Source organism: Eleutherodactylus coqui, chromosome 7, assembly GCF_035609145.1.
Source record: "Eleutherodactylus coqui strain aEleCoq1 chromosome 7, aEleCoq1.hap1, whole genome shotgun sequence".
Lineage (NCBI taxonomy): Eukaryota > Metazoa > Chordata > Amphibia > Anura > Eleutherodactylidae > Eleutherodactylus > Eleutherodactylus coqui.
The window spans coordinates 94,396,790-94,421,970 of record NC_089843.1 but is presented as its reverse complement, the minus strand read 5'-3'; the positions used below and the strand labels follow the sequence as shown (position 1 = coordinate 94,421,970).

The following is a 25,181-nucleotide window of genomic DNA, read 5'->3' as shown; positions in this document are numbered from 1 at the left end:
TACCCGCAGTTGTTCTTCTCTTCTGTCTCTCCAATCTACCAGTTCTGGGCCCTGTCTAAGGTAGCCGTAGTGATTTTCCAACTACCTAATGCACACCATGCACCAATTTATGATTTTTCCGCACAGATCGCTATTGGCCTTGGCCAATCAGAGAGCAGATAGAGTGCATTCGTAGTCTAACACTAACAATATACTGTGGGGATTAGGTAGTGTGAAGACAAATTGAGTCATCTATTTTGGACGGTCCTGGAACCGATGAATGAGATAAAAACAACTACAGGTAATGTACCCTCATCTCCCTCTGACCCATGAAGAAACTGGAGGGTTGCCCTAAATCATGGGCTATGGGCCCTTCATACTCATAGGTTGATCACTCACTGTTCACAAAGTAAAGGCATACCCTAGTAATAGTTTACAAGATGGGAATAACCCTTTAATTCATTTAGCCAGACAAGAGATAAAATTTGTAATTTTACGACGTCCATTTACTGAGTGATTTAATACAATTATTTCTCCAAGAAACTATATCTTACGACTATTACTAGAATAGTCCGAAATGTAACACAAGGTATGTGTGCCATGAGAGGGCACTGAGAGCTTAAAGAGCTCCAGTATAAAGGGATAACATAATCACAGGGTGTCAGACCATGTGCCAAGAATATTAAGAAGAACAATAGTCTATATCTGCTATTTCCTTCACAACCTGAAAATCCCAGGATCATTCTTGAAACAAATTCCTGCACTGGATGCCTCTGCTGGGAGGTCGTTAATTACAACCACGGTAACAGAGAACAGCGACACAATGACAGCATGAGTCTTGTGTCTACTACACGGGGAAACCAAGCAGATATCCTCTTCCATAGGAAGAAAGCGTAAAATATTTTGAAAATTCTTTGTATAACTGATACCTAAATGAGTCGATAAGATCTGGGTCAAAAGGATACTAAGAACTAAAAAAAGCCAAGTCATTTAAAGAGCGCTGCAGGGGGGTGTCCAGATGTACCATTCTACACTTACCTGTATTTATTTATGCAGACATTTTTGCTTAAATAAGGATCCTGGTACAATGGAGGAGAGCTGAGAAAATCGGAACTTTTGCTCATGTTTATTCCCTCCAAGGCATAAATAGGAAGCGCTACAGCATAATGCCCACATTGTTTTGGACAACTAAAACTGTTTCAATGAAATGATGTGGGCCAGAAACTTTGTGATACTTAGCAACATAAAATACATGAATGCATCGTTCGTAGCCATAAATAACTTGTTTGCTAAAGTTGAACGGAGTCAAGGATGAAACTGAATTAAGAATCACAAGTTCGTCTTATCTTTCACAGCATTGGTTCAAGTGGTCATGACTCAATTCTTCTACATCTAGACCTCTTTTGATAACCAGAAGCAGTTAATTGCTCATTATTAAGTTTCCAGTGCTCACAGAGCACCAACCATTCTGTCCAGGGATTATCATCACTCCTCTTAGCTGCTGTTCTTAATAGGGTTCCCATTCTAAGTTCTTGGTGGAAGATATAAAACACACAGATATACACACACATGCAGCCAATTTTATAAGATGCCCAAATCTCCAATCAGTATGTTTTTGGAGTGCAGGAAAAGCTGGAGTAGATGAAGAAAAGCCATACATGGAAAACAATAGAACATACAGATGTTGCACTTGTTCGGATTCCAACCTACAATTTCAGTGCTGTAAGTCAACTGAACTAACAGTAGAATGAAATATTATCTCTAAGTCAAACAATCATAACACACATCTATAAATGTATATTAGCAGTCTTCCACCATTGGGTAGTAACCAGTAACAATTTAAAGCGACCCTCTGGTTTCAGGACAAATGTCTGTCCTGGGACTGGAGGGTGCATAAGATATATTACCTGTACTTGATCTTCTCAGCCGTGCCCCTCTTCTGCCAGTTCTGGATCCTGTTATCCAGTGCTCAATACACGACCCTTTTTTAACTACACTATGCTTTGCTCTGTGATTCAGTGGAATGCTCACTGCGGACATTCTGCTGGAAATCAGCCCCATGTGGACCCAGCCTAATTCTTGCACATGCATTTTAGTACTGTTTCATAGGGCCTCATCTGGCACAGAATATTAGGGCAGTAGAAATGTAGTCCTAAGCTTTCGTTCAGGTTGCTGGTTCAATCACCGTGTGGTTAAGGTAGCCGGCTCAAGGTTGACTCAGCCCTCCATCCTTCCGAGGTCGGCAAAATGAGTACCCAGCTTGCTGGGGGGTAAAAGAGGACTGGTGAAGACAATGGCAAACCACCCTTCATAAACAGTCTGCCAAGAAAACATCACGATGTGACGTCACACTAGGAGTCAGTTATGACTTGGTGCTTGCACCAGGGAACTTGACTGTTTTTATGGTCATCAACTCATGTTGGCATCTCCTATGCACTAGCACTTCATTTGAATATGAATTTTCATCATTTGGAGTGTGATATGTTTTTATTGATTTCTCATATGGGATGAGATTATGGGATCATGCATTGAGGGTAATCTTTCGGATTTGTGCCATCTTGGCTTTGTCCTTTTTACTAGTTTTTGATTTAAAAAATATTTTTTTATTCTCATCTTGGACTAATAAAAATGGCAGAAATAGACAATATTCAGCGCCTCATCCGGGAACACATTGCATGCAAATAAAGAGATGTATTGGCACTCACCTGGTAGCTCATTATCACCATCATCCTCCTTTCACCTTAGTCCCGGAACAGTAGGGGAGGCGGCCCGGTAAGGAAAGCCCACTGGGTAACCGGGGCTCACAAATGTAACAACAAGTAAAAGAAAAAATTATTCCCCGCGCTCCAAGGGTTAAAGTATTTGGTATAAACCCAAAAGCTGTAGGTTTATATAGATCAATATTTATTTATGCACATTTCGGCGTATCAAATCACGCCTTTTTCAAGCAAGAAAATATACATACACGCTACAAACTGTCTTATATATACATAAAATATCATAAAAATGAACTTACACATGTGGTGCTCGCTGTGGACGCCATCCACCCACCGGATAGCTATTATAGAAGTACAAGACGAAAATGGAACGCATTATGCATTCCACCCATTGAAATTCCTAGTCGTGTGATTCAGGACACATGACTAGGTCATATGATCGAATTCTCCTCCCAAAGGGGAGGACACACATACCGGAGTGCGAATGGCGTCCGCAGCGAGCACCACACGTGTAAGTTCATTTTAATGATATTTTATGTATATACAAGACAGTTTGTAACGTGTATGTATATTTTCTTGCTTGAAAAAAGTGTGATTCGATACGCCGAAACGTGTAGCATAAATAAATATTGGTCTATATAAACCTACAGCCTTTGGGTTTATACCAAATCCTTTAACCCTTGGAGCGCGGGGAAGATTTTTTTCTTTTTCCCTGTTGTTACATCTTGGACTAATACACGTTTTTGTACTTGGTGGAGATCAATAAAGCCTTCTTACTTACCTAATCTTCCTATTTCTCGTGCGCTAGCATTATTAAGAGGGGGAAAGGGAGTTGGCACATATTGGATGCCTCCTGGCATATATAACTATAAAGGCCTTTTGGATTATCATAAGGAACAGATTAGATACAATAAGAAGATATCTACTCTGACTAGTTCATATTTACTTTTTTCTCTGGATTTTAGGTTGTGCTCTTTTGGGGCCTTTCACATTAATACACAATATTGTAAGTGAAAAGCTTTTGCAGCAGTATAAGGTGCTGTGGCTGCAGCCACGTATGGGACACATAATGACTGTTATTAGGGGATTCTACAATGGTTTGCTATTAGAGCATATTTCAGATGCTATACTTTAATAGGGCAGATTCCCTTTAAAATATCCATACATTTTAATGCTTTTAGTAAATAACTTGTATTTTGTATCCAAGAAGGCTAGTAATCAGGGCAGATCACATTGTGAAGACGAGAGGAATCTGTTGTCAGCGATGGGCCAACATACGATTGAAAGAAAATTAAGTTTCAGTGTCTCCTGAATATTTCACATCACCAAAAGCTGTGATAGTCAGGCAACTTTTTTTGTTTTTATGTGCTTTCAACATGAAATCTACAGCTGAAAAAAGGAGTTAAATGAAAATATATTAATGGAAGAAACAAAGCTCCATCTGGTGCGCTGGAAAGTTTAAATCCCAAATACAGGAGTAAAGCAGATGACATTACATGGCTTGTGTCATAAGGTTTGCCAGAAGAAGATTAATATACACTAAATTAACACTCATAGGACAAACATGAGCCGAGAATAACAGAATGTTCTACAAGCTTTTCCCATGTCTACTGAGCAGAAATCGGAGGAATTTGTTTAAAGGAGAAGAATCTATCTAGTGTAACTATAGAATAGTGATCGGCAAGGATCCAAGACGAGAAATCTCATGATCTGATCTAATGTTCCCTCCATAATCAGTTTTGCCAATATGATGAAATTGATTAATAGTTTAAAAGTCAACAGGTAGCAATCTAACAACTTTCAGCTTGATCTACACATGGGATCGTTGCCATCGGAGGTGACGTTTGATGGCTTGAAGGACATCAATCAAGCCAGGAGCGTGATCAGCCGACATGGCTCTTCAGAGAGGCGGCAACGTCCCCATGATTATTTAGAGATAATCTGAAGTTATCGCATGCTGGTTTCAAAGTTCTTTTTCCTCAATATTCTGCATCAGTTAGAGTATCAAAAGCCATCATTGTCATCCTATTAACGTCCTGCATAATAAGTTATTCGTGGTTTTGGGACCTAAACACTCTTGACAAGTTCTCTATAGCCCCCCCTATAAAATCTTTAGGCTTTTACCTTACTGGGTGTGATCTAGGCAGCAGTACTGTGTTGAGCTTGTGAATGAAGTAGCTCTTCCCTCTCTCAGTAGGAAGTCTCAGCACAATCTCAAGCACCAATCAGCAGCTGAATTACATCAGCAAATTAGCATGCAATTAAACTACTATTTCTCTGCCTCTCTAGCTGTAGACAATGCATCAAGTCTAGTTATTAATACTCGTAGTGATACTGCATTAGCAAAAATTGTGTCTTCCAATGTATTTTTAAGACTCTGGTTTGGATTATATCTCTAGTCATATTGCAAGGCTTGCTTAACGGTTGGTATGGTTTTAGGCGGAGTTTATTTGCATACCAAAATTTCCCAGGGAAGCATTGCATGAGCTTTTAGACTCCCTACACCTATTTGGTGCACTTCATAAGGATAGGTCATCAATAGTATGGAAAACCCCTTTAATTTGATGCTGGTTTGGATTAGATCTTTAGTCATATTGCAAGGCTTACTTAAGGGTTGGGGTGGTTTTAGGAGGAGCTTATTTGCATACCAAATTTCCCAGGGAAGCATTGCATGAGCTTTTAGACTCCCTACACCTATTTGTTGCACTTCATAAGGATAGGTCATCAATAGTATGGAAATCCCCTTTAATTTGATGCTCGCATGTATAAGGTGATCATAGTAGGCACACAAAAAGGGGTTTTATATTTGCTGGCATTGCCCCATGTCTCCACAATAAAGACATTGGTACAGAACAAGTTGTCTTTTATAGGACCCCTTTAGGTAGATGGGGCACGCACAATATGTGACAAATGATCCTACACCCTGTAGTGTCATGTGTTGTCATTAGTGTTTCTATTTATCCACCTATTCTAACTTGTACTAAGAAGCAGCTTGTGCATGACTCAATGTTTCTACAGTATTGCTCCATCAGACCATCTGAATAAAAACATTTCTTTGCAATGAGGGAAAAAATTGTTGCAGATGATTTGCTTACTGCCAATTAAAGTCCACTGCTTATTGTTCTGGACATGTGCCATGTCACTAGCTTCACTTCTTAAATATGCTTTACTCCTCTGCTTCACAGCGTTCCCTCCCATGTTACTAGTTTATATGGAGGTATTCCATCCTTATTATTTGCTTTAATTTCCATTAAAGCAACAAACCGGGCCTGGACAGACAAAGATGGCCACACCAGCTTCTCTGACTACCAGATGCACGCTGTGCACCTGCTTTGATTGACCAGGGTTGTACACATGACTACCAATACATACTCTTATACAATGTGCATCAGGTAGGCAAAGAAGCTCATGTGGCCATTTTTGGCCAGGGCTGAGAGTTGCTTTAGCCAATAAAAAGTCAACCTGTACACACCAAATTATAGGGGTCATCTCTGCCTTTACCAGTTTTACACCGGGACATACACAGTAACGGGTGATAGAAAGATGGATCAGCACTCTTGGGTTTTCTTAAATAAAAGCATCTTTATTCCTCAGTAAGACATAGCGACGTTTCGATCCGTCCTGGATATTTCTCAAGCATGACATCAGGAGGTTGGGACGACAACACTGTCGCCTCTGATTGGCTTCAGTGGTCACCTGACTACATCAGGAGGTTGGGACGACAACACTGTCGCCTCTGATTGGCTTCAGTGGTCACCTGACTACATCAGGAGGTTGGGACGACAACACTGTCGCCTCTGATTGGCTTCAGTGGTCACCTGACTACATCAGGAGGTTGGGACGACAACACTGTCGCCTCTGATTGGCTTCAGTGGTCATCTGACTACATCAGGAGGTTGGGATGACAACACTGTCGCCTCTGATTGGCTTCAGTGGTCACGTGACTACATCAGGAGGTTGCGATGACAACACTGTCGCCTCTGATTGGCTTCAGTGGTCACCTGACTACATCAGGAGGTTGGGACGACAACACTGTCGCCTCTGATTGGCTTCAGTGGTCACCTGACTACATCAGGAGGTTGCGATGACAACACTGTCGCCTCTGATTGGCTTCAGTGGTCACCTGACTACATCAGGAGGTTGGGACGACAACACTGTCGCCTCTGATTGGCCTCAGTGGTCACCTGACTACCAATGGCCATACACTCTGGAAGCCGGTACCAGGGATGCGGGGCCACTCAGCAACATCACGGGGGGCCACAGAGAGCTGAATATAGTCTATTTTTTTATGTTACTATTTTGTGGTATGAACAAAACCTAGAGGAACACAATGTGAATGTTTGATCTCAGTGACCTACAGTAGACCGTATATAACTAGACTAAGGCAGCTCTCACACAGGCGCTTCTTTCTGCGTTTTTGAATGTCACGGTAAATGCAGTATAAGGCTCCCATTGATATCAATGGGAGCCTCACAGACATGTGCTCGAACGCGGTGATTTTCGAGCGGAGTCTGTTCTATTTTTTGCATTTAGCGCACCTTATCAATGATGAGGTGTGCTAAGCCCTGCTGTAGGCCGCAGGGAGCTGCGGACAAAAAACAAAATCCAGTCCGCACTGCTGTGTGCGAGTGGCCTAAATGTAGTTACACAATGTACTTTTTCATTGTGGCTTTTGTTTGATATTAAATACTCTTCTATGAAAAAGACAAAATATTATAGAAGTGATGCTTTTATTGGCTAACCAGAAAATTTATATTTGCAGGGATGATTGGACCTGCTAATTGTGACTTTTGCAAAGATCACTCCTGACACATCGGGGGAGAGATTTCACATCACCTACAGTCTACCACCTGGGAAAATTGTGCAGCACTGACTGGTATTAAGTGCAGATATTGTTCTTTTCTTATTTGGTTCACTTAACTAAGTGCCAGCCATCTGTTATTTCACAGAAAGATCAACAAGGAGAAACTGTCCTGTTTAACTAACCTTAAAATGAATGCATGGTTGAGTCTTCCCATATGGACCAATTTAAAGAGTTTACAGACAGGTCCGCAAAAAAATGAGCCTGCAACCAGAAATGAGCGAGGTGTTTGCACACGTAACTAGCAGTATATATACTGGGGGTTATAATGCACTGTACAATTTACACCAATAAACACAATCGCTTCCAATACCAGAACCTAATGAGGGATTGTAGTTGTAGTGAAAAGCCTCATTCTGATGTAGGACTTGTCACGGTTTTTCCTTCTACAAATGCTGTAGGACAGTATGCTATGCTTAAAAGGACACGTTTCACAAGCCAAAGGGATTCTCTGCCTTGTAGTCACTTTAAGAACACATTATGTAGTAACACACCCGGTGCCAGCCTTACATTAGACGGCACCCTGTGTGGAATTTTATTTGGCACCCATTTCCCCATCATAAGAAAAAAAAAAACAACATATATTTTATTGTTAGGCAGTCTGTATGTATTCTTCTTGTCCAGAAAAACAACAAAATAGCAGTATACACCAGAACAGCTCAGTGAATAAATACTGTACAGAACCATGCTCCTAACATAAATACAGTGCAAGAGCCAAGTTCATAACATAAATACAGCACCAGAGTCAAGCTCATAACAAATGCAGCACCAGAACCAAGCTAATAAAATAAATACAGCACCAGAACCAAGCTCATAACATAAATACAGTGCCTGAACCAAGTTCAGTACATAGATACAGCCGCAGAACAAACTTCAGTACATAGATACAATACCAGAATCAATCCCATTACATAAATACATCTCTAAAACGCAACACATAAACACAGCAGCAGGACCAAGCTCATATCATAAATACAGTATTAGAACTAAATGGTCGTGTTGTGGGGGCACTGATGGACTGACAGAGGTACCTAGGAATATTGGGGGCCAGAAGACAGAGCCATGGATGACTCATGTAGCTCATGGGCAGGCAGACCTAAGGGGGAGGGCAACTGCCTCCAGCCTAAATCTGCCTCTGTTCCCCCTACAAGCTGGCAGCCGATGCCCTGTGTGATCGCATCGGTTGCATATATAAGGCCGGCCATGGACGCACCATCCATAGATGCAGATCACAAGACTGATTTGAAACCTGTGGTGCAAAGGGGTCTGGGAATAAACTGGTTTTCTTGATGCCCCCACACACAGTAATAGGGCTTACCTGCAGCCACAACTAGGGTGAGCTCAATGCAAAGAGGTATTCTAATAATTTCCATAATAGATATATAAATGTGTTCCAGCTCTAGCGTTATAAAATGATGTTAGAGATTAACGTTAAGAAGAAAAGCACATTGTAACAATACGTGTCAGAATACTGTATCACACTGAAGAGTCTATAATGACTATGATAATGGAAACATTCTAACGGCAGCTAGTAACCCGTGTTGAACTACGTTTCCTACAACAAACATTTAAAGGAAATCTCTCGGCCACTGCATGCCCCACTGGAGAATTCCTACTATAGCCAAATACGCAGATTCATTCATTTCCATGTGAATTGGAGTGCAGCGCCCATGCTCATTAGCCGCATAGGGATGATTATTACTTACCAGCCATGAGAGTTATTATTAATATCTTGGAAGGTATCTGCTCAGCTGTGCAGCATAAATCAATAGGAAGAAGACATCAGGTTACTCTCAGGATAGAAGTCTATGCAGAATTACTTCTGTCCACTTGGAGTACCTGTCCTCCCCACTGCCGTCATCAAACCTCCTCAGTAGCTACTAATGCAATTGTCTCCACAACTCAGTCATCTTGAAATGACTCAACACTGCAACATGTACAGTAATATAGATAATATCACACAGTATTCTGCATATTGTACAGTTGCTCCTCACTTAAAGGGACACTTCCATCAGAAAGGGGTATTTTTTTTTTTTTTAATCAATATTTATTAGTGCCCAATAGCTGTCCCAGCACTCCTTGCTTTTACACAGGAGCAACAGTCATTCTGTGAATGGAGACAGAGAGGACCAGAGATCTCTTCCAGATGCCTGCCTCCATTCACAGTAAACAGGAGTCGCTCAAGGATTGAGCTAAAAATCAAGCAACTATAACAAATGAGCAATTTGTCACTCAGTGCCCTGTCGGCAGCCGCTTGCACACAGGATAGCTACTGCCCAAATTCACTGTTTCCAGTGATTATTCATTCGGTTGATCCTGCACCATCAACTTTGCTGGACTGGCCACATTGTGCGAATGCCCGATTATCGTCTCCCAACGCAACTACTATACTTTCAACTGAAAAATGGAAAACGGAATGTTGGTGGACAGCAAAAGAGATTTATGGATGGACTGAAAGCTAAGCTTTAGATCTGTGCCATAGACATCAAGAACTGGGAAACCCTGGCCCTCGAGCGCTCCATTTAGGGGTCTGCTGTTACCAACAGCACTGTAAATTTTAAAGAGGCACGAATCTAGGATGAAAGGGAGAAACATATCAAGAGGAAAGGACATCAAGCCAACCCTTGTCGGGGCTGTCTTCCACTTGGAAACCGAAAGAATCTGCGGATCAAGAATAGGTCTGTATAGTCATCTACAAACCCACCGCAAAGCCCTTATACTTGGAAGGCAATCATCCTCGGCCACGAGTGATAGCCTATGATGATGATGATGATGATGATGATGAATTGCCCCACGTAAAGGTACTTTTAGGGTGGCTTTACAATGTACAGCTATCATCTCAATAGTCACTCAAATCAGTGGCTAAATCATAAGAATGACTGTGTGCTTTTACGCAGAGCAATTGTTGCTTGCTTGTTGTTCAAATTTGTAGTTGTTGAAGCGCAGATCTCCCTGCAAGGCTATTGGCTAGTCATTGGACGACAAACAATTGCGTGTTTACACCAGACGATTAATCAACCAATGACAACTTGTAGGGGAGCTGAAACAAAGTGACTAACGACTAATGAACGAATTCTCACTCATCATGAGCTTGGTAGACATGTTTACACAGAATAACTATCTCTTACATTCACTCTACTGAGCAACTATTCGGATGGCAGTTGTCCTATGTAAAGCCACCTTGAAATAAAGTTGGCCTAGACACACAGGGGCAATAACAAGAGCAAACAATGAAAGCATAGAATGAGCAAAGCAGATGTTGTCACATTCAACAGAAAAGATAGGAAGTCCAGTAAGCCAATGGGCTCCAGATCTGTATGTGCGCTGTATGTGTGCATTGGAGTAAGCAAAAGTACTCCTGCGCTTCGCTGAAGAATTGGTGAACACATAGTTGAGATCATACGTAGGGCTGACACAAGTGTCCCAACACAAGACATGATGTGAAGCACATTGGTGATCTGCACACTGTCATATTTTTTAGGAATGGAGACTGGGACAGATGGGTACTGAAAAAAAAGATTCAATAGGTTTTCCATTTTAAGATGGTATCATCCATCAGTTTAAATGAGTGGCTAAATTCCAGTTTTTACCTTTAGGCCACGTTCACACAGGTGACAAAGTTGCACGATTTTGTCGCGTTGCTACAATGCTTCAAATCGCATTTATGTGAAGCCCATGCTTTCCTATGGCTTACTTCACACGTGCGATGTTTTGTAGCTAGCAACAACCCAACACAAAAACCTTGTGGGTCCGGCGAGATGCCCACGACTTGTGAAGTTTGGTAGCCCATGGTTCCCTATAAAGCCTTCTTCCCTGTTGCATCGCATGAAAAAGGGATATTCGTGTGATGCAACCTATACATATAAATACAAATACACATACATCACCTTAGAAGCACTCTCCGACGCCGCTGCAGCTTCTCCCCGGGTCCCGACACTGTTTCTCTTCATCATCTTCTGGCAGGGATTGAAAAATTCCCGCCTCCTGGAAAGCGCTGGCTGTGATTGGCTGACGCTTAGCCAATCACAGCCAGTGCTTCCAGGAGGCGGGGATTGAAAAATCCCCATCCAGAAGAGTTGAAGAAGAAGAGTGTCGGGGCCCAAGAAGAAGCTGCAGTGGAGTCCGCGGGAGAAGTGATGTATACTTTTTAAAACATTTTTTCTTCAGCGCAACTTTGTGGCACCACATGCGACTTTGTAGCGCTACAAAGTCACGGTACCACTGCAAGAAACCACAGCGTATATCGCACAGACCAGCAATGCGATATTACTGTCATTTTCTCACTGTGATGCTGTGTCGCCCGTGTGAACGAGGCCTTACTAGTATAGGATAGTTGAGGAGACAGCGATTTCTTCCATGTTTTTTGGCCCATTTTGCTAGTTACACCACTTATCGATATGGCCAAAATGGTTTGGTAAGCATATTGTAGCTGTGAGCACATACTGTTTCAGATAATCTAATGTATCTGGTTTGCTGGATGATTGCTAAGTGTAGCTTATGAATGCATTAAGCATGGTTGAATACCCCATAATGTGCATATATTGACATGCAACTGACCCTCTATAGCAGGCGTAGTGTTTATTAAGATGTTCTCCACCATGCCATGGATGCTTTGCTAGACTGTACCTTCACTTGTTCCAGCACTACAAGCATATCCCCTCATCTTGAGTGGTGCTCTTTAGCCTGTGTTTTCTCATTGGATCCATATTTTTGCATATGACTTTAGTGTCCTCCTTCTTCTCTTCCTTCCCACCTCTTAGTATTTCTCTTCTGATTGTTTCAAATGTTTCTCCAGTGGGCACCATTTATCGTTTCACAACTATTTAGCGTCCGTTTACACCAAACGATTTATCGTTTAAATGATATCAGAGTGAACTGCACCAGAACGGAAACCGAACAGCCCCCATTATAGTCAGTGAGGTCCGTTCGGCGTTGTTCGGTTCCGTCCTGAGTGGAGCCATTCGTCCACAGAGATCCCTCCTTCCTGCTCCCCAAATGGAGCAGGAAAGCGGAACCCCGGCTGCAGGTGTGAAACCATCCTTACCGTCATAATAATTTTTGTCTTTTTTATACTAGAGCATCGAACATCACATAGATTTTTCCTTTTAACACAGTATTACTTTATTTTTGCTCTACATCATGCCGCATCTTAAAAGTATAACGCCATGGAAATGTTGGTACAACTTTGTATCTACGGGGGAAAAGGGAGTGTGTCCAAGGGAGAGATTTGTCAATTTCCCATAACCTTTCCTCTATTCTAAGGAGCAACAATCTAATACACGTAGTAAAATATATTCTTTAGGAATAGATTAGGCATGCCTTGGTAACCCAGAAACAGCCCAACGTGTGAGTATTCATGAAATGAGTACATTCCATAAAGGATTGTCTTGTGTTCCGAGTAAGCAGCTTTACAATTCTCTGAATGATTAGCGGCATTATTTCCTTCATGTCAATTCAGACTAATAAAGTATACTTTTCTTTGCCAATCTGAAGGAAATCGACATACACTTTGCCAACTAACCGAGGAGTAAAGAGCAAGTGCTAAAGGGAATTTACATAGACGATTACAGAAGAGCGCTGTTGAAATCTGCAAGAAATAAAAAATTCAAAAATGCAACCAGGTTACGTTCAGACAGCTATCCAGGTAATAGATCATAGATTTGTGTGTATCGTTACATAAAGAGATTTGCAGGAGTGCTTGTAGAGGCAAGCTGATTATAAGGAATGAACTAGCGGAATTGTGTATTGGCTCATATTCTGTGCTGCAGTGAAAATGAAGAAGTCATTGTTTTGGAAGGGGTTGTCTGATTTGTACAATCCTATTTTTGTTAGAAAAGTTCCCAGAAAATAAGGTCATTACAGGGAGTCCCACTAAGGTCACTCCAAGTCGTCAGCTTTAACCTGCAGGGAACTTGTTAGCAACTATTTAATTCCAGTGCCCCCACAGGGAAAATTGAGTATTACACAGTGAACATTGAAAAAATGATCTACTCATTAGAATTCTTTGGAGTAACTCTTTGCTCCAAGAGAAGGATGCCCTAAAAGAGTATTTGATAGTGGGATATATAAACAGCTATACAGTCCTAGTGGGATAGTGGGAAATCTTGCAATCATCAAACATGCTTTCAACGGGTCATTCAACAAGCATTTATCTTAGAGAGGTTTTTCCACTTCAATTTTTTTAATTGTCCCCAGTAGACTCCCACCCAGCACTACTAAGCCCCTCAAGCTCTTTTTTCATATATTGTTGCTTTCTTGTGGTCCGGGACCTGGTACAGCTTCACTTCTGCCAACAACAGCAGTGTTGGATTCCATACCAGTTCTGCTTCCGCTTCTCAAGTGCGTTCTGTACCACACATGCACATTGATGACTACCCGTCTTCTGCACTTTCCACTAGGCAATGAATGCTATATCACTGGTGACTAAACATTCATTGCCTTGGCCAGAACTACTATGCCCTATATGTACACTATGTCGGAACAACCAACAAAAATGCCCTGGAGGGGGTCATATGACCACTTGTTGAATATCCATCAGGATGGAAGATCAGGAAGTAAGATGTGTTGTGAAATTGGTGTCAGTGCTGTAATAGGTACATTGGGCTCATGTATTCGAGTGGGATACCCCCTGCAAGCTGCTTTGCTGTCTTCACAATGCGAATGTTGGCTTATAGTGATAAAATGTCATGTAAGTCGTTTCTAAATGCTGTTTACATGGAGCTCCCCATTGTATGGATCTAATAAAGATAGGAGCATGTTTTCCATTCCCATTCTCACACAATATCACTGAAGAGATCGGATACATTAAACCAGGACATCCATCTGATTGGGTCAAAATTGGTCCATGTCAACTCAACATTAAGCCAGCCATAGACCTAAAATAGCTAGGTTTCTCAATTTCTCCATTAGCTTGTCTTTTTGGCTTAATCAAATATTTGAATAAAGGGTGGCACATAAGTGTTTGCCAAAGATTAGCTGTGGATTCAGTTGAACTGCTTTGCTCTGTCATGACAGATTAGTGATACGGTTCGCTGGACTTCTGCTTATACGCCTAAAAAATGCTAAAATCTTTATCCATACACAATAATTATTCCATATGATAAACATATTAACTATCCCCTATGATAATTTTGGTCATATCTATGGGCAACTTAAATGGATCAGTTATATTGCCCTATATTTAAAGGGGTTGTCCCACAAAAATATTGTTTTTAGTTAAACCCCTCCCAGAATTTTAAACATTTACTTATATTCACACTTACTAAAAAAGTTTCTGTGCCCAGATATTCCAGGACTAAAGTTAGAAAAAATGCCACCGTCTCTTTCTATCTGGAGTCCACCTCCGTAATTGTTCCACCTGCTTGGCCTTTGCTTCTCTCTCTGCTCCACTGGGTATGTAGAGGGGTACTTGGGTTGTTGAGCGGCTGCTTCTGAACTACCGGCATCTTCTCTGATGCAGAAGAGATGTTGAGCAAGTGATAAGACAGTGAAACAGGGTTACTGCAGAGAAACAAGATTGAGTAGGAGACACTACCTTGGAACATTTACTGAGGTGGACACAGAAAGGCTGTTCAATAGAAACAGCAGGTGGCGCTATTCTAAGGAATCTTCTGTGCTTTTATACAGGAGACATCCTCGCTCAGTGAATGGAGCCAGAGCAGACCAAGGATTGTTTCAGCCTGCTCACCTGCAATCGCAGTAAACAGGCAGTTGTTCATAGATGAACGACTGCCTGTTTACACAGGCCAATCGTCGTTTGATTTTTATGCCTGCATGATCCAGACGACAAATGAATTATCGTTTGTCATTCAGATCATGCAGGCATTCACACTGGATGATTATTGTTTAGTTTCCCGCGATGTAGAAAGAATCTGAACATTAATTGTTCAATGTAAAGGGGCCCTAACATTATTCCTGGAATATCTGGGATAGAAACATTTTTTTTAAAATGAGAATAATTACAAAAATGTCTATAATTATGGGTTGGATTTAACTGAAAAAAGGTATTTTTCATGATACAAACCCTTTGATCAGCTGTCTGTTAAAGAGGCTCAGTGCACAATACAGTGCTATGCTAGCCCTGGCATGCAGCAGCTCCAACAAACAGCTGACCGGTGGGGGTACTGGGGCATCGGACCTCCACAGATCTGATATATTGATGAACTGACTGAGCTGACTTTCCGATTGTTGGCAGTCTAAATCAACTTCTTTGAACTTTTGGGTTCCTCAGTTTTTGACCATTGTTAGTCTCTTCTACATTAGATTACTGCAGTAAAGGTTACATATGCTAAAATACAAATTATAATTTACAATGTAATTATAATAGCAAAACTATTGGAGCACATTCTGAAAAAACATTGAGACAGCAGGCAATGTAGCAGTCAGTAGAAGTATGAATGTAGCCCTGGACATGAATACCCTTTAATCCTTTCCAATCCACTGTCTGACGTCTGAAGACATTCTGACTGAAGGCTGTACAGCTTCGATGTCGGAAGACGTCCGACAGGGTATTCTTACTGTATATTACTGGCTGCTCTGTTGTTGGGGGGCCCCTCCAGCATGTCCCATCCCACAGTATTGTCTCTAGCCAGCGCCATTGTATAATGGCAGAAAGAGAAAGCCCCCTAGGAAACCCTGAATCCAAAATTGGATTGCAAAGGGTTAAGGCTCTGGTCACATCTGTGTCAGAGGCTGCAATCAGGGCCTCTGGCACCCGACCCGTGCAAAAATCCAAATGCAGGCGAGCAGGACGCAAGCCAGATGGACCTAATTATATAGTCAATGGTGTCTATTTGATACCATTTGGTTCTGTCATAGGATGGATCCATTCACTGTAGGGTGGAGCAGGATGGAGCAGGAAAACTGAAACCCTGAACACAGATGTGAACAGAGCCTATGACAGCCTGTACAAATTGGCAACAGCAATGGGTTAGAAAGATTATTTCTATGTAACATACAATATATATTGTAATTGATTATAATAAAGAACATCCCCTTTATATAGATGTTCTACTTTGAAAACACTTCCATAGTTTAATGTTTTTATCAGAATTGTTCCTTTAAGCAACAATATTGTTATGCTAAAACTTGCAGTACTGCAGGGAATTCATAGTTTAAAGGGAACACATTACATTGAAAATGCTGTTCAGGCAGGAGGTAGCATGTTATACTGGACTTCTAGGACTTGCTCATTCTGAGTTTAGGAGTCCAGTGGGCGGTCCTACTCAATCATTAATATCCTTCCCTATATAAGTGTACATATAGAGATAACTGTCTATCATTGGGTGATCACAGGCCTCAAACCCCAGAATGAACGGGGAGTTAAATGAATAAAGTAAAAATAAATAAAATAAAAGTTATTCTGAAACTTTCCCCATAAAATTTTATATCGGTCTACTCGGCTCCTCCTGCTCTATAACATAATGCCCTCAAATCAGACTGCATGTACAATCTGAGGGTGGATTCACACGAGCGTGTTTATGTGCGTACAATGTGCGCACAAAGACACGCGCCTATTAGAACTATTGGTTTTCTGTGGTGTGTTCACATGTCCCTGTTGTACAGGCATGCAAATGCACGTACCTGCAAAACATAGGACATGCATGCACATAGGTCCCTGGTGCGCGTCAATATTCCCCTGCGGGGAGTCCCCTTGTCACTGATCACTGTGACAGCACTGTCACAGTGTTCAGTGACAAGGGGACTCCCAGCAGGGCATAAAGAATCCCCTGCCACAGCTGTCACAGCTATGGCAGAGGAATTCTTCATCCCTGTGGGGAGTAAAGAATCCCTTGCTACAGCTGTCACAGCTGTGACAGCTGTGGCAGAGGATCACGATGTTCAGCCATTGCTTTCAATGGGACCAGCACTTCTGCAGTCCCCTTGAAAGCAATGAGCTGCTGCAAGCCCTGCAGGGATTTTCAGGGAAGGACTTTAAATACAAGCCCTTCCCTGAAAAGCATCCCTAGAATGTGTTAAAATTAAAAAACAAAATTATACTCACCTCTCCTCATCTGCCAGGCTCAGACGCGTCTAACCTGTCTTCTCCCTGCACTGCTCTGAAGCTCTTTCAGCAGGCGGGGATTTAAAATCCCCGCCTGCTGAAAGGGTTGTATCTTATTGGCTGAGCACTCAGCCAATCACAGGCAGCTCTCAGCCACTCATTGAATGACAGCTGAGTGCTACCTGTGATTGGTCACAGCACTCACCCAATCACAGGGAGTGCTTGGCCATTTACCGGTGGCTCACAAAAATGCATCCTAGGACCTTCCAGGACCTTGTATGCTTGCACCAATCAGGAGCTAGTGGTGTGACAGGGGTGTTCCTCCATGGAAGCCCTGTCAAACCCCCAGCTTCCAGTGGCATCAAGATACAATAATACCATAGTAAAAAGGGATACTCGAAACAGATGGAGGAGAAAAGTTAAGCATGTAAAAAGCAAAAAGAATATACTGATTAATCTAGCAGAGCATTGCTGCAAAAAAGTTAGAATCACACAGCAGATCCCCCCCAAAACGGAGTACTCCATCGCTGCAAGGCAAGAGTGCTAACTACTGAGCGACCATGCATTTTCAAGAAACAAAAGAGAACATACAAACTCCATGCAGATGTTGTCTTTGGTTAGATTTGAACCTAGGACTTCAGCACTGCAAGGCAACAGTGCTAATTGCTGAGCTACTTTCTCTTTCTTCCTCCTCCTCCTGCTTCTTCCTCTAGAAGAGGGAGAAGTAGAGGGAAGAGGAGATCTTTGTCTTCTCCTCCTTCTCCTACAGGTAAGGTTTGTTCATCTCTAATTAATATCTTCTCGTAAAACATACATAGTGACATGGATGATGAAAAATCACCAAGAATATATTTAACACAAAAGCTTGATTCAAACAATAAATCCTTTTACTGATGAGTCACTCCCTAGAATATCTATTTTTATTTTGACTAGTGGTACTAACACATTTGCCTGGATCTTGATTTTATGCATAATTTGCTATAAAAGGACAAAGTTAATGCCCAAAATCATGGTATAAAGATAGGCTTTTGATAGAAATCTTCTGCTCTGTATTCTTTAGTCTACATAAAATTGGGTGACCTAACTTGACCTAAACATTTTCCAGCTAGAAGCAACTTCAACAACGCCCTTTTCATTCCATTTACAACGCCTAATATTCATTTATTATAAATCATTGAGAGATTGTTGTACTGATAGCAAACGGCAACTGAAATGCCCCTGCAATAGCTGTGAAATACCACTACTGGCCATCTACAAGCAAAAGAGCCCCTACACTGCATGCATTTTGGTCAATTTCATATAAATATAGACTATGCCTCTACATTTTCATTATTGGTTATTTTCTATAGTGATGTGATACAAAGTGTGAATGTGGTACAAAAGGAGCTTTAACCCTTTCCAATCCACTGTCTGACGTCTATAGACATTCTGATTGAAGGCTGTACAGCTCTGATGTTGGAAGACGTCTGGCCGGGTATTCTTACTGTAGATTACTGGCCGCTCTGTTGTCGGGGGCCTCTCCAGTATAGCCTATACCACAGTACTGGCTCTAGCCAGCAGATGGCGCCATTGTGTAATGGCAAAAAGAGAAAGCCCCCTAGGAAACCCTGAATCCAAAATTGGATTTCAAAGGTTTAAGATAATACAGGGTTATTAAAAGAGAAGGAGCAGATATTGCCATTTAATTTCAAACAAACTACAAAAAACAGGTACACGATCCACACATCACTGAAAAGAGGAAGTTTCAAAGTTTTTTATGACCTACCAGTAAGTTCCATTTTCTGCCAGATCACAGCGCTGTTTCTTGTTGTTTCCAAAAACCACCGAATCTTTGTGTACTTGAGTTTTCTACGTGTGAATACATAATTCAAGTGCAACGTGAATTCCGTCTTGTCACAAGCAAATTAATGCGTGCCAAAAAAATTTGTTGAACTTGGTTGCATATGCAAACAGAAAAATCCCCAATGCATGTCTCATGAAAATGTGGAGCGTATTAGGGGTGGTGTGACAGAAAATGGAACTTACTGATAAGTCATAAAAAACTTTGAACCTTCCTCTCTCCAGTGATGTGCGGATTGTGTACCTTTCTTTTGTAGTTTGTAATCCCCAAATCTGCTCCTTTTGTGATAACCCTGTGCATCTGATGTCTAGCAATATGTTATAGTATTCTTCTGTCACTTCTTAAAGGGGTTGTCCCGAGGCAGCAAGTGGGTCTATACACTTCTGTATGGCCATAATAATGCACTTTGTAATATACATTGTGCATTAATTATGAGCCATACAGAAGTTATAAAAAGTTTTATACTTACCTGCTCCGTTGTTAGCGTCCTCGTCTCCATGGAGCCGACTAATTTTTGGCCTCCGATGGCCAAATTAGCCGCGCTTGCGCAGTCCGGGTCTTCTGTGTTCTTCTATGGAGCCGCTCGTGACAGAGAGCGGCTCCGTGTAGCTCCGCCCCGTCACGTGCCGATTCCAGCCAATCAGGAGGCTGGAATCGGCAGTGGACCGCACAGAAGAGCTGCGGTCCACGAAGCAAGAGGTTCCCGGCGGCCATCTTCACAGGTAAGTATAGAAGTCACCGGAGCGCGGGGATCAAGGTAAGCGCTCCGGTAAGCTGTCTGTACGTCCCTGCATCGGGGTTGTCTCGCGCCGAACGGGGGGGGGGTTGAAAAAAAAAAAAACCCGTTTCGGCGCGGGACAACCCCTTTAAGTCCACGACCAGTAGCTAGCAGAACAATGCCCTGCAGACAAGTTAAGTTTTACCTATAGGTTTATTCTAAGTAGGAGTTTAGTATTAAAATGCTAGCTGAGGAATTCTTTTCAAATAAGGTTGCAGGGAATTCATATCTTCCAGATATAGTACTGCAGGGTTGTAAGGTTACATTCACACATGTGCCAATGGCTCCCAGGTTGATTTCCATTGTTTGCCTCTATCCTTGGAGCCAAACAACAAAAATATTGGAACCATCAGATCTGGTACATGCCGGATCCAACTGGTGCCTGACGGTCCAGCTTCTAACATGCTGGGCGAAATTTTCCCAGTAGTATGCTGCATATTTTCGTTTGGGACTTTGTGCTTAATCTGTGCAAGAGGCTCAGAGGGGAGCTTTCTAAGCAGATGGCTTAACAAGTAACGATCATGCCCAGCAAAAGTTGAAATGGAGCTGAATTCCAGGATGGCCCCTATCAGCAATAAGTTAGTTCAGGAAAGAGGAGGATGATGGTTATTATGGACTTCACTGCCTCCACTTTTTGTGACTTCTGTGGTATTTCAGTGCTCTGCATTCCATTGAGTATTTCAATACCTCTTGCCTCCTTAGGGTGACTACCCACTACAGTTTTTTTTCACTGCGAAATTCGCAGCATTTTTTTTCTGCAGGGATCTATGGGACTTGTAATGTTAAAATCACGATCGCGCAAAATCGCAATTTACCGTGAAATCACGATTTTGCGCGATTTTAACATTACAAGTCCCATAGACTCCTGCAGGAAAAAAAAGCTGCGAATTTCACAGTGAAAAAAAAACTGTAGTGGGTAGTCACCCTCATTCTGCATACAATCCACAGTGATCATTAACTTCCCCTCCTCTCTGATACTCCTTAGGATTAGAAGTGGGCCCTCCTGAGCTTATGGGCTGCTATGTGTAATACTGTGGTATTTATGTCCATCTTCATCAAGGATTGGCCACAAGTCATTGAGCTATCTGTATAACCTTTGGTCACCAATTACACATCACCAGGCACTGAGCACAGTATGTACAACTTGGTCACTAAGAACTGAGTTAGAATTTTCTATATTGCCTTAGAAAAAAACCTACCAGTGTAATATTGTCTGAGAACATTTATTACGTTCTGGATGCCAGAATGCTGGAATTCAAAGGTCACAGTTTTGGCACAAGTGCAAAAACTATAACTTTTTGGCCATTTACGTAGATTATAGCAAAAGCCTACTCCAAGTCGTAACTGGCTTAGGTTTTCATCTGGTACATAGAAGTGCCACCAGATGAAACAAATGTATTAAACGCTGGTCTACGTCAATTAGCCCCCCATTGTCTTTACCAGGCTTACCTTAGGAAGTATGGCCATTTATGAACTCTACATCAACCGACCTCCTGTATTACCTCCTTATCCATCAAGTCCTTGTATGTACACTAAGGAGAAGTTGTGAGAAGGAAGGTAGAAGAATGTAGATGGAAAGCACTCTTGCTTCTATCTCTGCAGTCGCTGATATGATAACTTGTCCATTGTAGAGCACACTTGATGATCAGCAAACTTTAAAACTGGTTAGCGCTGACCCGACCAGGAAAGTCCTAAGGCCTAGGGGGCTGGCCTGCTATCTTTAACCTCTCACTTATTACCAGAAAGGGCTGTCCATAATGTTCCCTGTTAGAGACGTCAAAGTAGTCAAAAGAGATCATCTACACAACAGGTTTGCACCGGCAAACATTTCATGGTTGGTTTTAGTGACAGTTACACAGTAATTAGACCCTCGGTGCCATTACTTGAACTTTGAGCCAAAATCTCTTTCACAGACGTGGAGAGGATCTCCCTACCAGGTGATCGAGTGTCACCTATTAAGCAATATGATGAGAGAACTATGAATAAAAGTCTAGTTCAGATCTATATAGTGATGTTTTTTAGCATTTTTTCTTACACAGTTTACCTGACTCCAAAATACCTTATCAGGATCTGTGGGCATTCTTCCACCATCAATGCACTTAATATTGCCATCCAAGGCTATGCTAAAATATTTCTTTAATCCGTCAGCTTATACTCGAGTGAAGTAGAAAAAAAACCCACAATACTCACCTCCCAGCTAGTGTCTGTGTCCCCGATGCGATGGTTTCCCCGGCAGTGCTGCAAGCTGCTTGAGAATTCTCCCCGCTGTCATCTCCCTGGCTCGGTTTTGAATTCCCCTGCCGTCAGCGCTCTGTAACTAAGCTCTGTGATTGGATCGAGCGCCACCCAATCACAGGCGGTGCTCGATCATTCATAGCCATTCAGTAAATGACATCACTAAATGACTGTGATTGGATTATTGAGTGCCAGCTGTGATTGGCTGACGCTCGATCCAATCACAGTGCTCAGTTACACAGCGCTGACTGCGGGGGAATTTAAAATTGACACAGGGAGATGACAACGGGGAGAAGTCTCAAGCAGCTTACTGCACCGCTGGGGAGAGCATTGCGACGGGGAAACAGACGTCAGCTGGGAGGTTAGTATTGCATTTTTTCTTTACCTAGTATATACTCGAGTATAGCTAGGCTTATACCCAAGTCCATAAGTTTTACCAGTTTTTTGTGGTAAAACTTATTGACTCGGCTTATACTCGGGTCGGCTAATACTCGAGTATATACGGTAGATCATTTTTGTCCTAACTCTCTAACAATCTGAAGTTTTTCCAACAAGCAGAATGCTATTATCTGCAAGCCATACACTCTACCTGGGTAGGAACACCTGCACTATAAAGGCGGCTTCAGGCACAGCATAAATGGTGCAGTATTTCCACAGCATTAACCGGAGAAGCCATGCGGAAGCGATTTCTAAAATCTCCTGCACATGAAGCAGACATTTTCCATAAAGGCTCCACAGCGTTTTTTGGTTTTTTTAAACGCTGCGACGCTAAACTGCAGGATGCCTCTTTATACTGCAGATTTCAAGAAGAGTTAAAGTCCGCAGAACATTTGCTACAAAAACCTCTGCTAAATCCGCACCCTTCAGGCCGGTTCCACACGGGTGATTTTCTCGCGCGATTTTGTAGTGATGCGACAGCCCAGGCTTTCCTAAGTGTTCTTCCACACAAGCGATGTTTTGTAGGCTGCTACATTGTGAGATGCTCTATACAGCCATGATTTGCGATTTTTTTTTTGGTAGACCGTGTTTCTCTATGGAGCCTCTTTGTTTAGCGCATAACACGAAGTTGCAATGCGATTTTTAAAAAAAAAAAAAATTAGAAAGTCCTATTATCTTTCTCGCTATAAAATCCCAGGTAGCAGTGACACGAAGCTATATTTCCCCCAGAAAAAAGTATGACTGACGCTAAAAAAATCACATTGTGTACATAGCAGCAATTTTGTAGCAGCTATATCGCTGTCACCCGTGTGGAAGCGGCCTTAGGTGCAGATTTGGTCAGTGTGGTTTTCCAACATATTTGCTGTGGGTTATTCACTGTGGATAGCCGGCAGCACATTCGCTGCATGTCAAGGTACCCTAAGGGCGTCTGGAGATGCTGTGCAATATCCGCAGGGGATATTCTGCATTTACAGTACAAGCCATGTGTCCGCAGCAAGACTATTTATGCTACGGATTTCAACCCTTCAAATTACAGAGGTTGAAATCTGCAGCAGATCTGCACCAAAAACGTCTGAGTAGTCCGCGCCATTCAGGTGCGAATTTTGCCACTGAGGATTTATTGTTTGTTTGCTGTGGGTTTTCCTTTGTGAAACACCTGCAGTGAATATGCTGTGTGAGAAGCTGCCCTGGAGCATAGACAAGGGGGAATGGCTGGATAATCGATGTGCCTAGATTAGAGATGAGCGAGCACCCAAATGCTCGGGTCCGCGTTATTCGAGTCAAGTTTTTCGTAAAATTCAAGAGCTCTACTCGAGTAACGAACCCCATTGACTACAATGGGAGACTCGAGCATTTTTGTATGTGGGACGCCGGGTGCCGAGCTTTTTTTTTTTTCTGGGTTCGTGTTCTCTCTCTCTCTCTCTCTCTCTCTCTCTCTCTCTCTCTCAATATTTACAGTAGAGTAAAGTTACTTTCATGTATCCAGTTTAGTAGCGAACATATAAAACAAAAGAAAAAAATAAATGAAGGAAAATTGGTAGATAGTACTTTTAAGTGGTTAGGTCACGTCTACGCAGAACTCCCATCGTATGGCTCTACCAACCAGCCTAAACAGGCCAGCCATGGGAGCCGAGCAAAGGGGAGAAATCAATAACATATAACCATACTTCTATAAACTAATAAACATTTAATGCCCTTGCAACCTATACAGGGCCGTCCCTTGAGAAAGGGAACCCTAAAAGGTCAAGGGATACAGAGAGGGTGAGGAGAAGGGGAGAAACGGGGAGCTGGGAATAGGGAGGAAGGTGAAAATGAGAAAGAAGCCTAGAGAGCTCTTATGGAAAGAATGTATAGAAGAAGAAAAGAAGAATAGAATGAAAGAAAAGAAGAAAAAGTGAAATGCCTCAGTCCAGGTTCAGTAGACTATACTTTGCCTAATCCCTTTTAGGAAAGGCTCTAGTCACCATTAGGTCCTTATTAAAACAAGGATTATTTTAAATTTATAAAACCTTAATCCCAATATAAAAGACATATAGGTCATGATTCTTTATCTTTATCTAATGCGGTATGTATGTAGCGATTCGCAGTGGGCACTGCATAATGTGTAATGTGGTTAGGATTTTATGTGTGTATGTATCTTTAAATAAGTATATTAACAATGTTAGGGTTTTGTCAATTGGAGAAACACAGGTTAATGATAACTGACAACTGCCCTGTTCCCCATTGATTGACCGACAGTGGAGTGAGAGTAAGAAGAAGGAAAGTCCCGCATGGGTTGGTATTTGGACGGTCAGTTGGGAGTTAGCCGTTGAAGGCCGGATTCACATGGG

General features: G+C 42.0%; 1 protein-coding gene and 1 long non-coding RNA gene across 5 annotated transcripts in view; one reads left to right on the top strand and one right to left on the bottom strand.

Moving 5' to 3' along the window:
• The window catches only part of LOC136572641 (uncharacterized), a 72,891-nt gene that overhangs the window by 21,531 nt on the left and 26,179 nt on the right, over positions 1–25,181 (top strand). Inside the window, exon 2 of the long non-coding RNA XR_010785810.1 lies at positions 7,459–7,572. This is a non-coding gene — a long non-coding RNA (uncharacterized lncRNA). The remainder of the gene's footprint in view (positions 1–7,458; positions 7,573–25,181) is intronic.
• SLC7A2 (solute carrier family 7 member 2) overlaps positions 1–25,181 on the bottom strand; it is a 110,460-nt gene that overhangs the window by 72,999 nt on the left and 12,280 nt on the right. Inside the window, exon 1 of one of the 4 annotated variants that reach the window (XM_066573393.1) lies at positions 21,628–21,780. The exons of 2 other annotated variants lie outside the window; for them this stretch is intronic. In XM_066573393.1, the coding sequence (XP_066429490.1) occupies positions 21,628–21,645 (18 nt within the window). In that variant the 5' untranslated portion in view covers positions 21,646–21,780. Of the gene's footprint in view, positions 1–21,627; positions 21,781–25,181 lie in introns of those variants that run through there. One more of the 4 variants, XM_066573394.1, reaches the window with a different exon arrangement.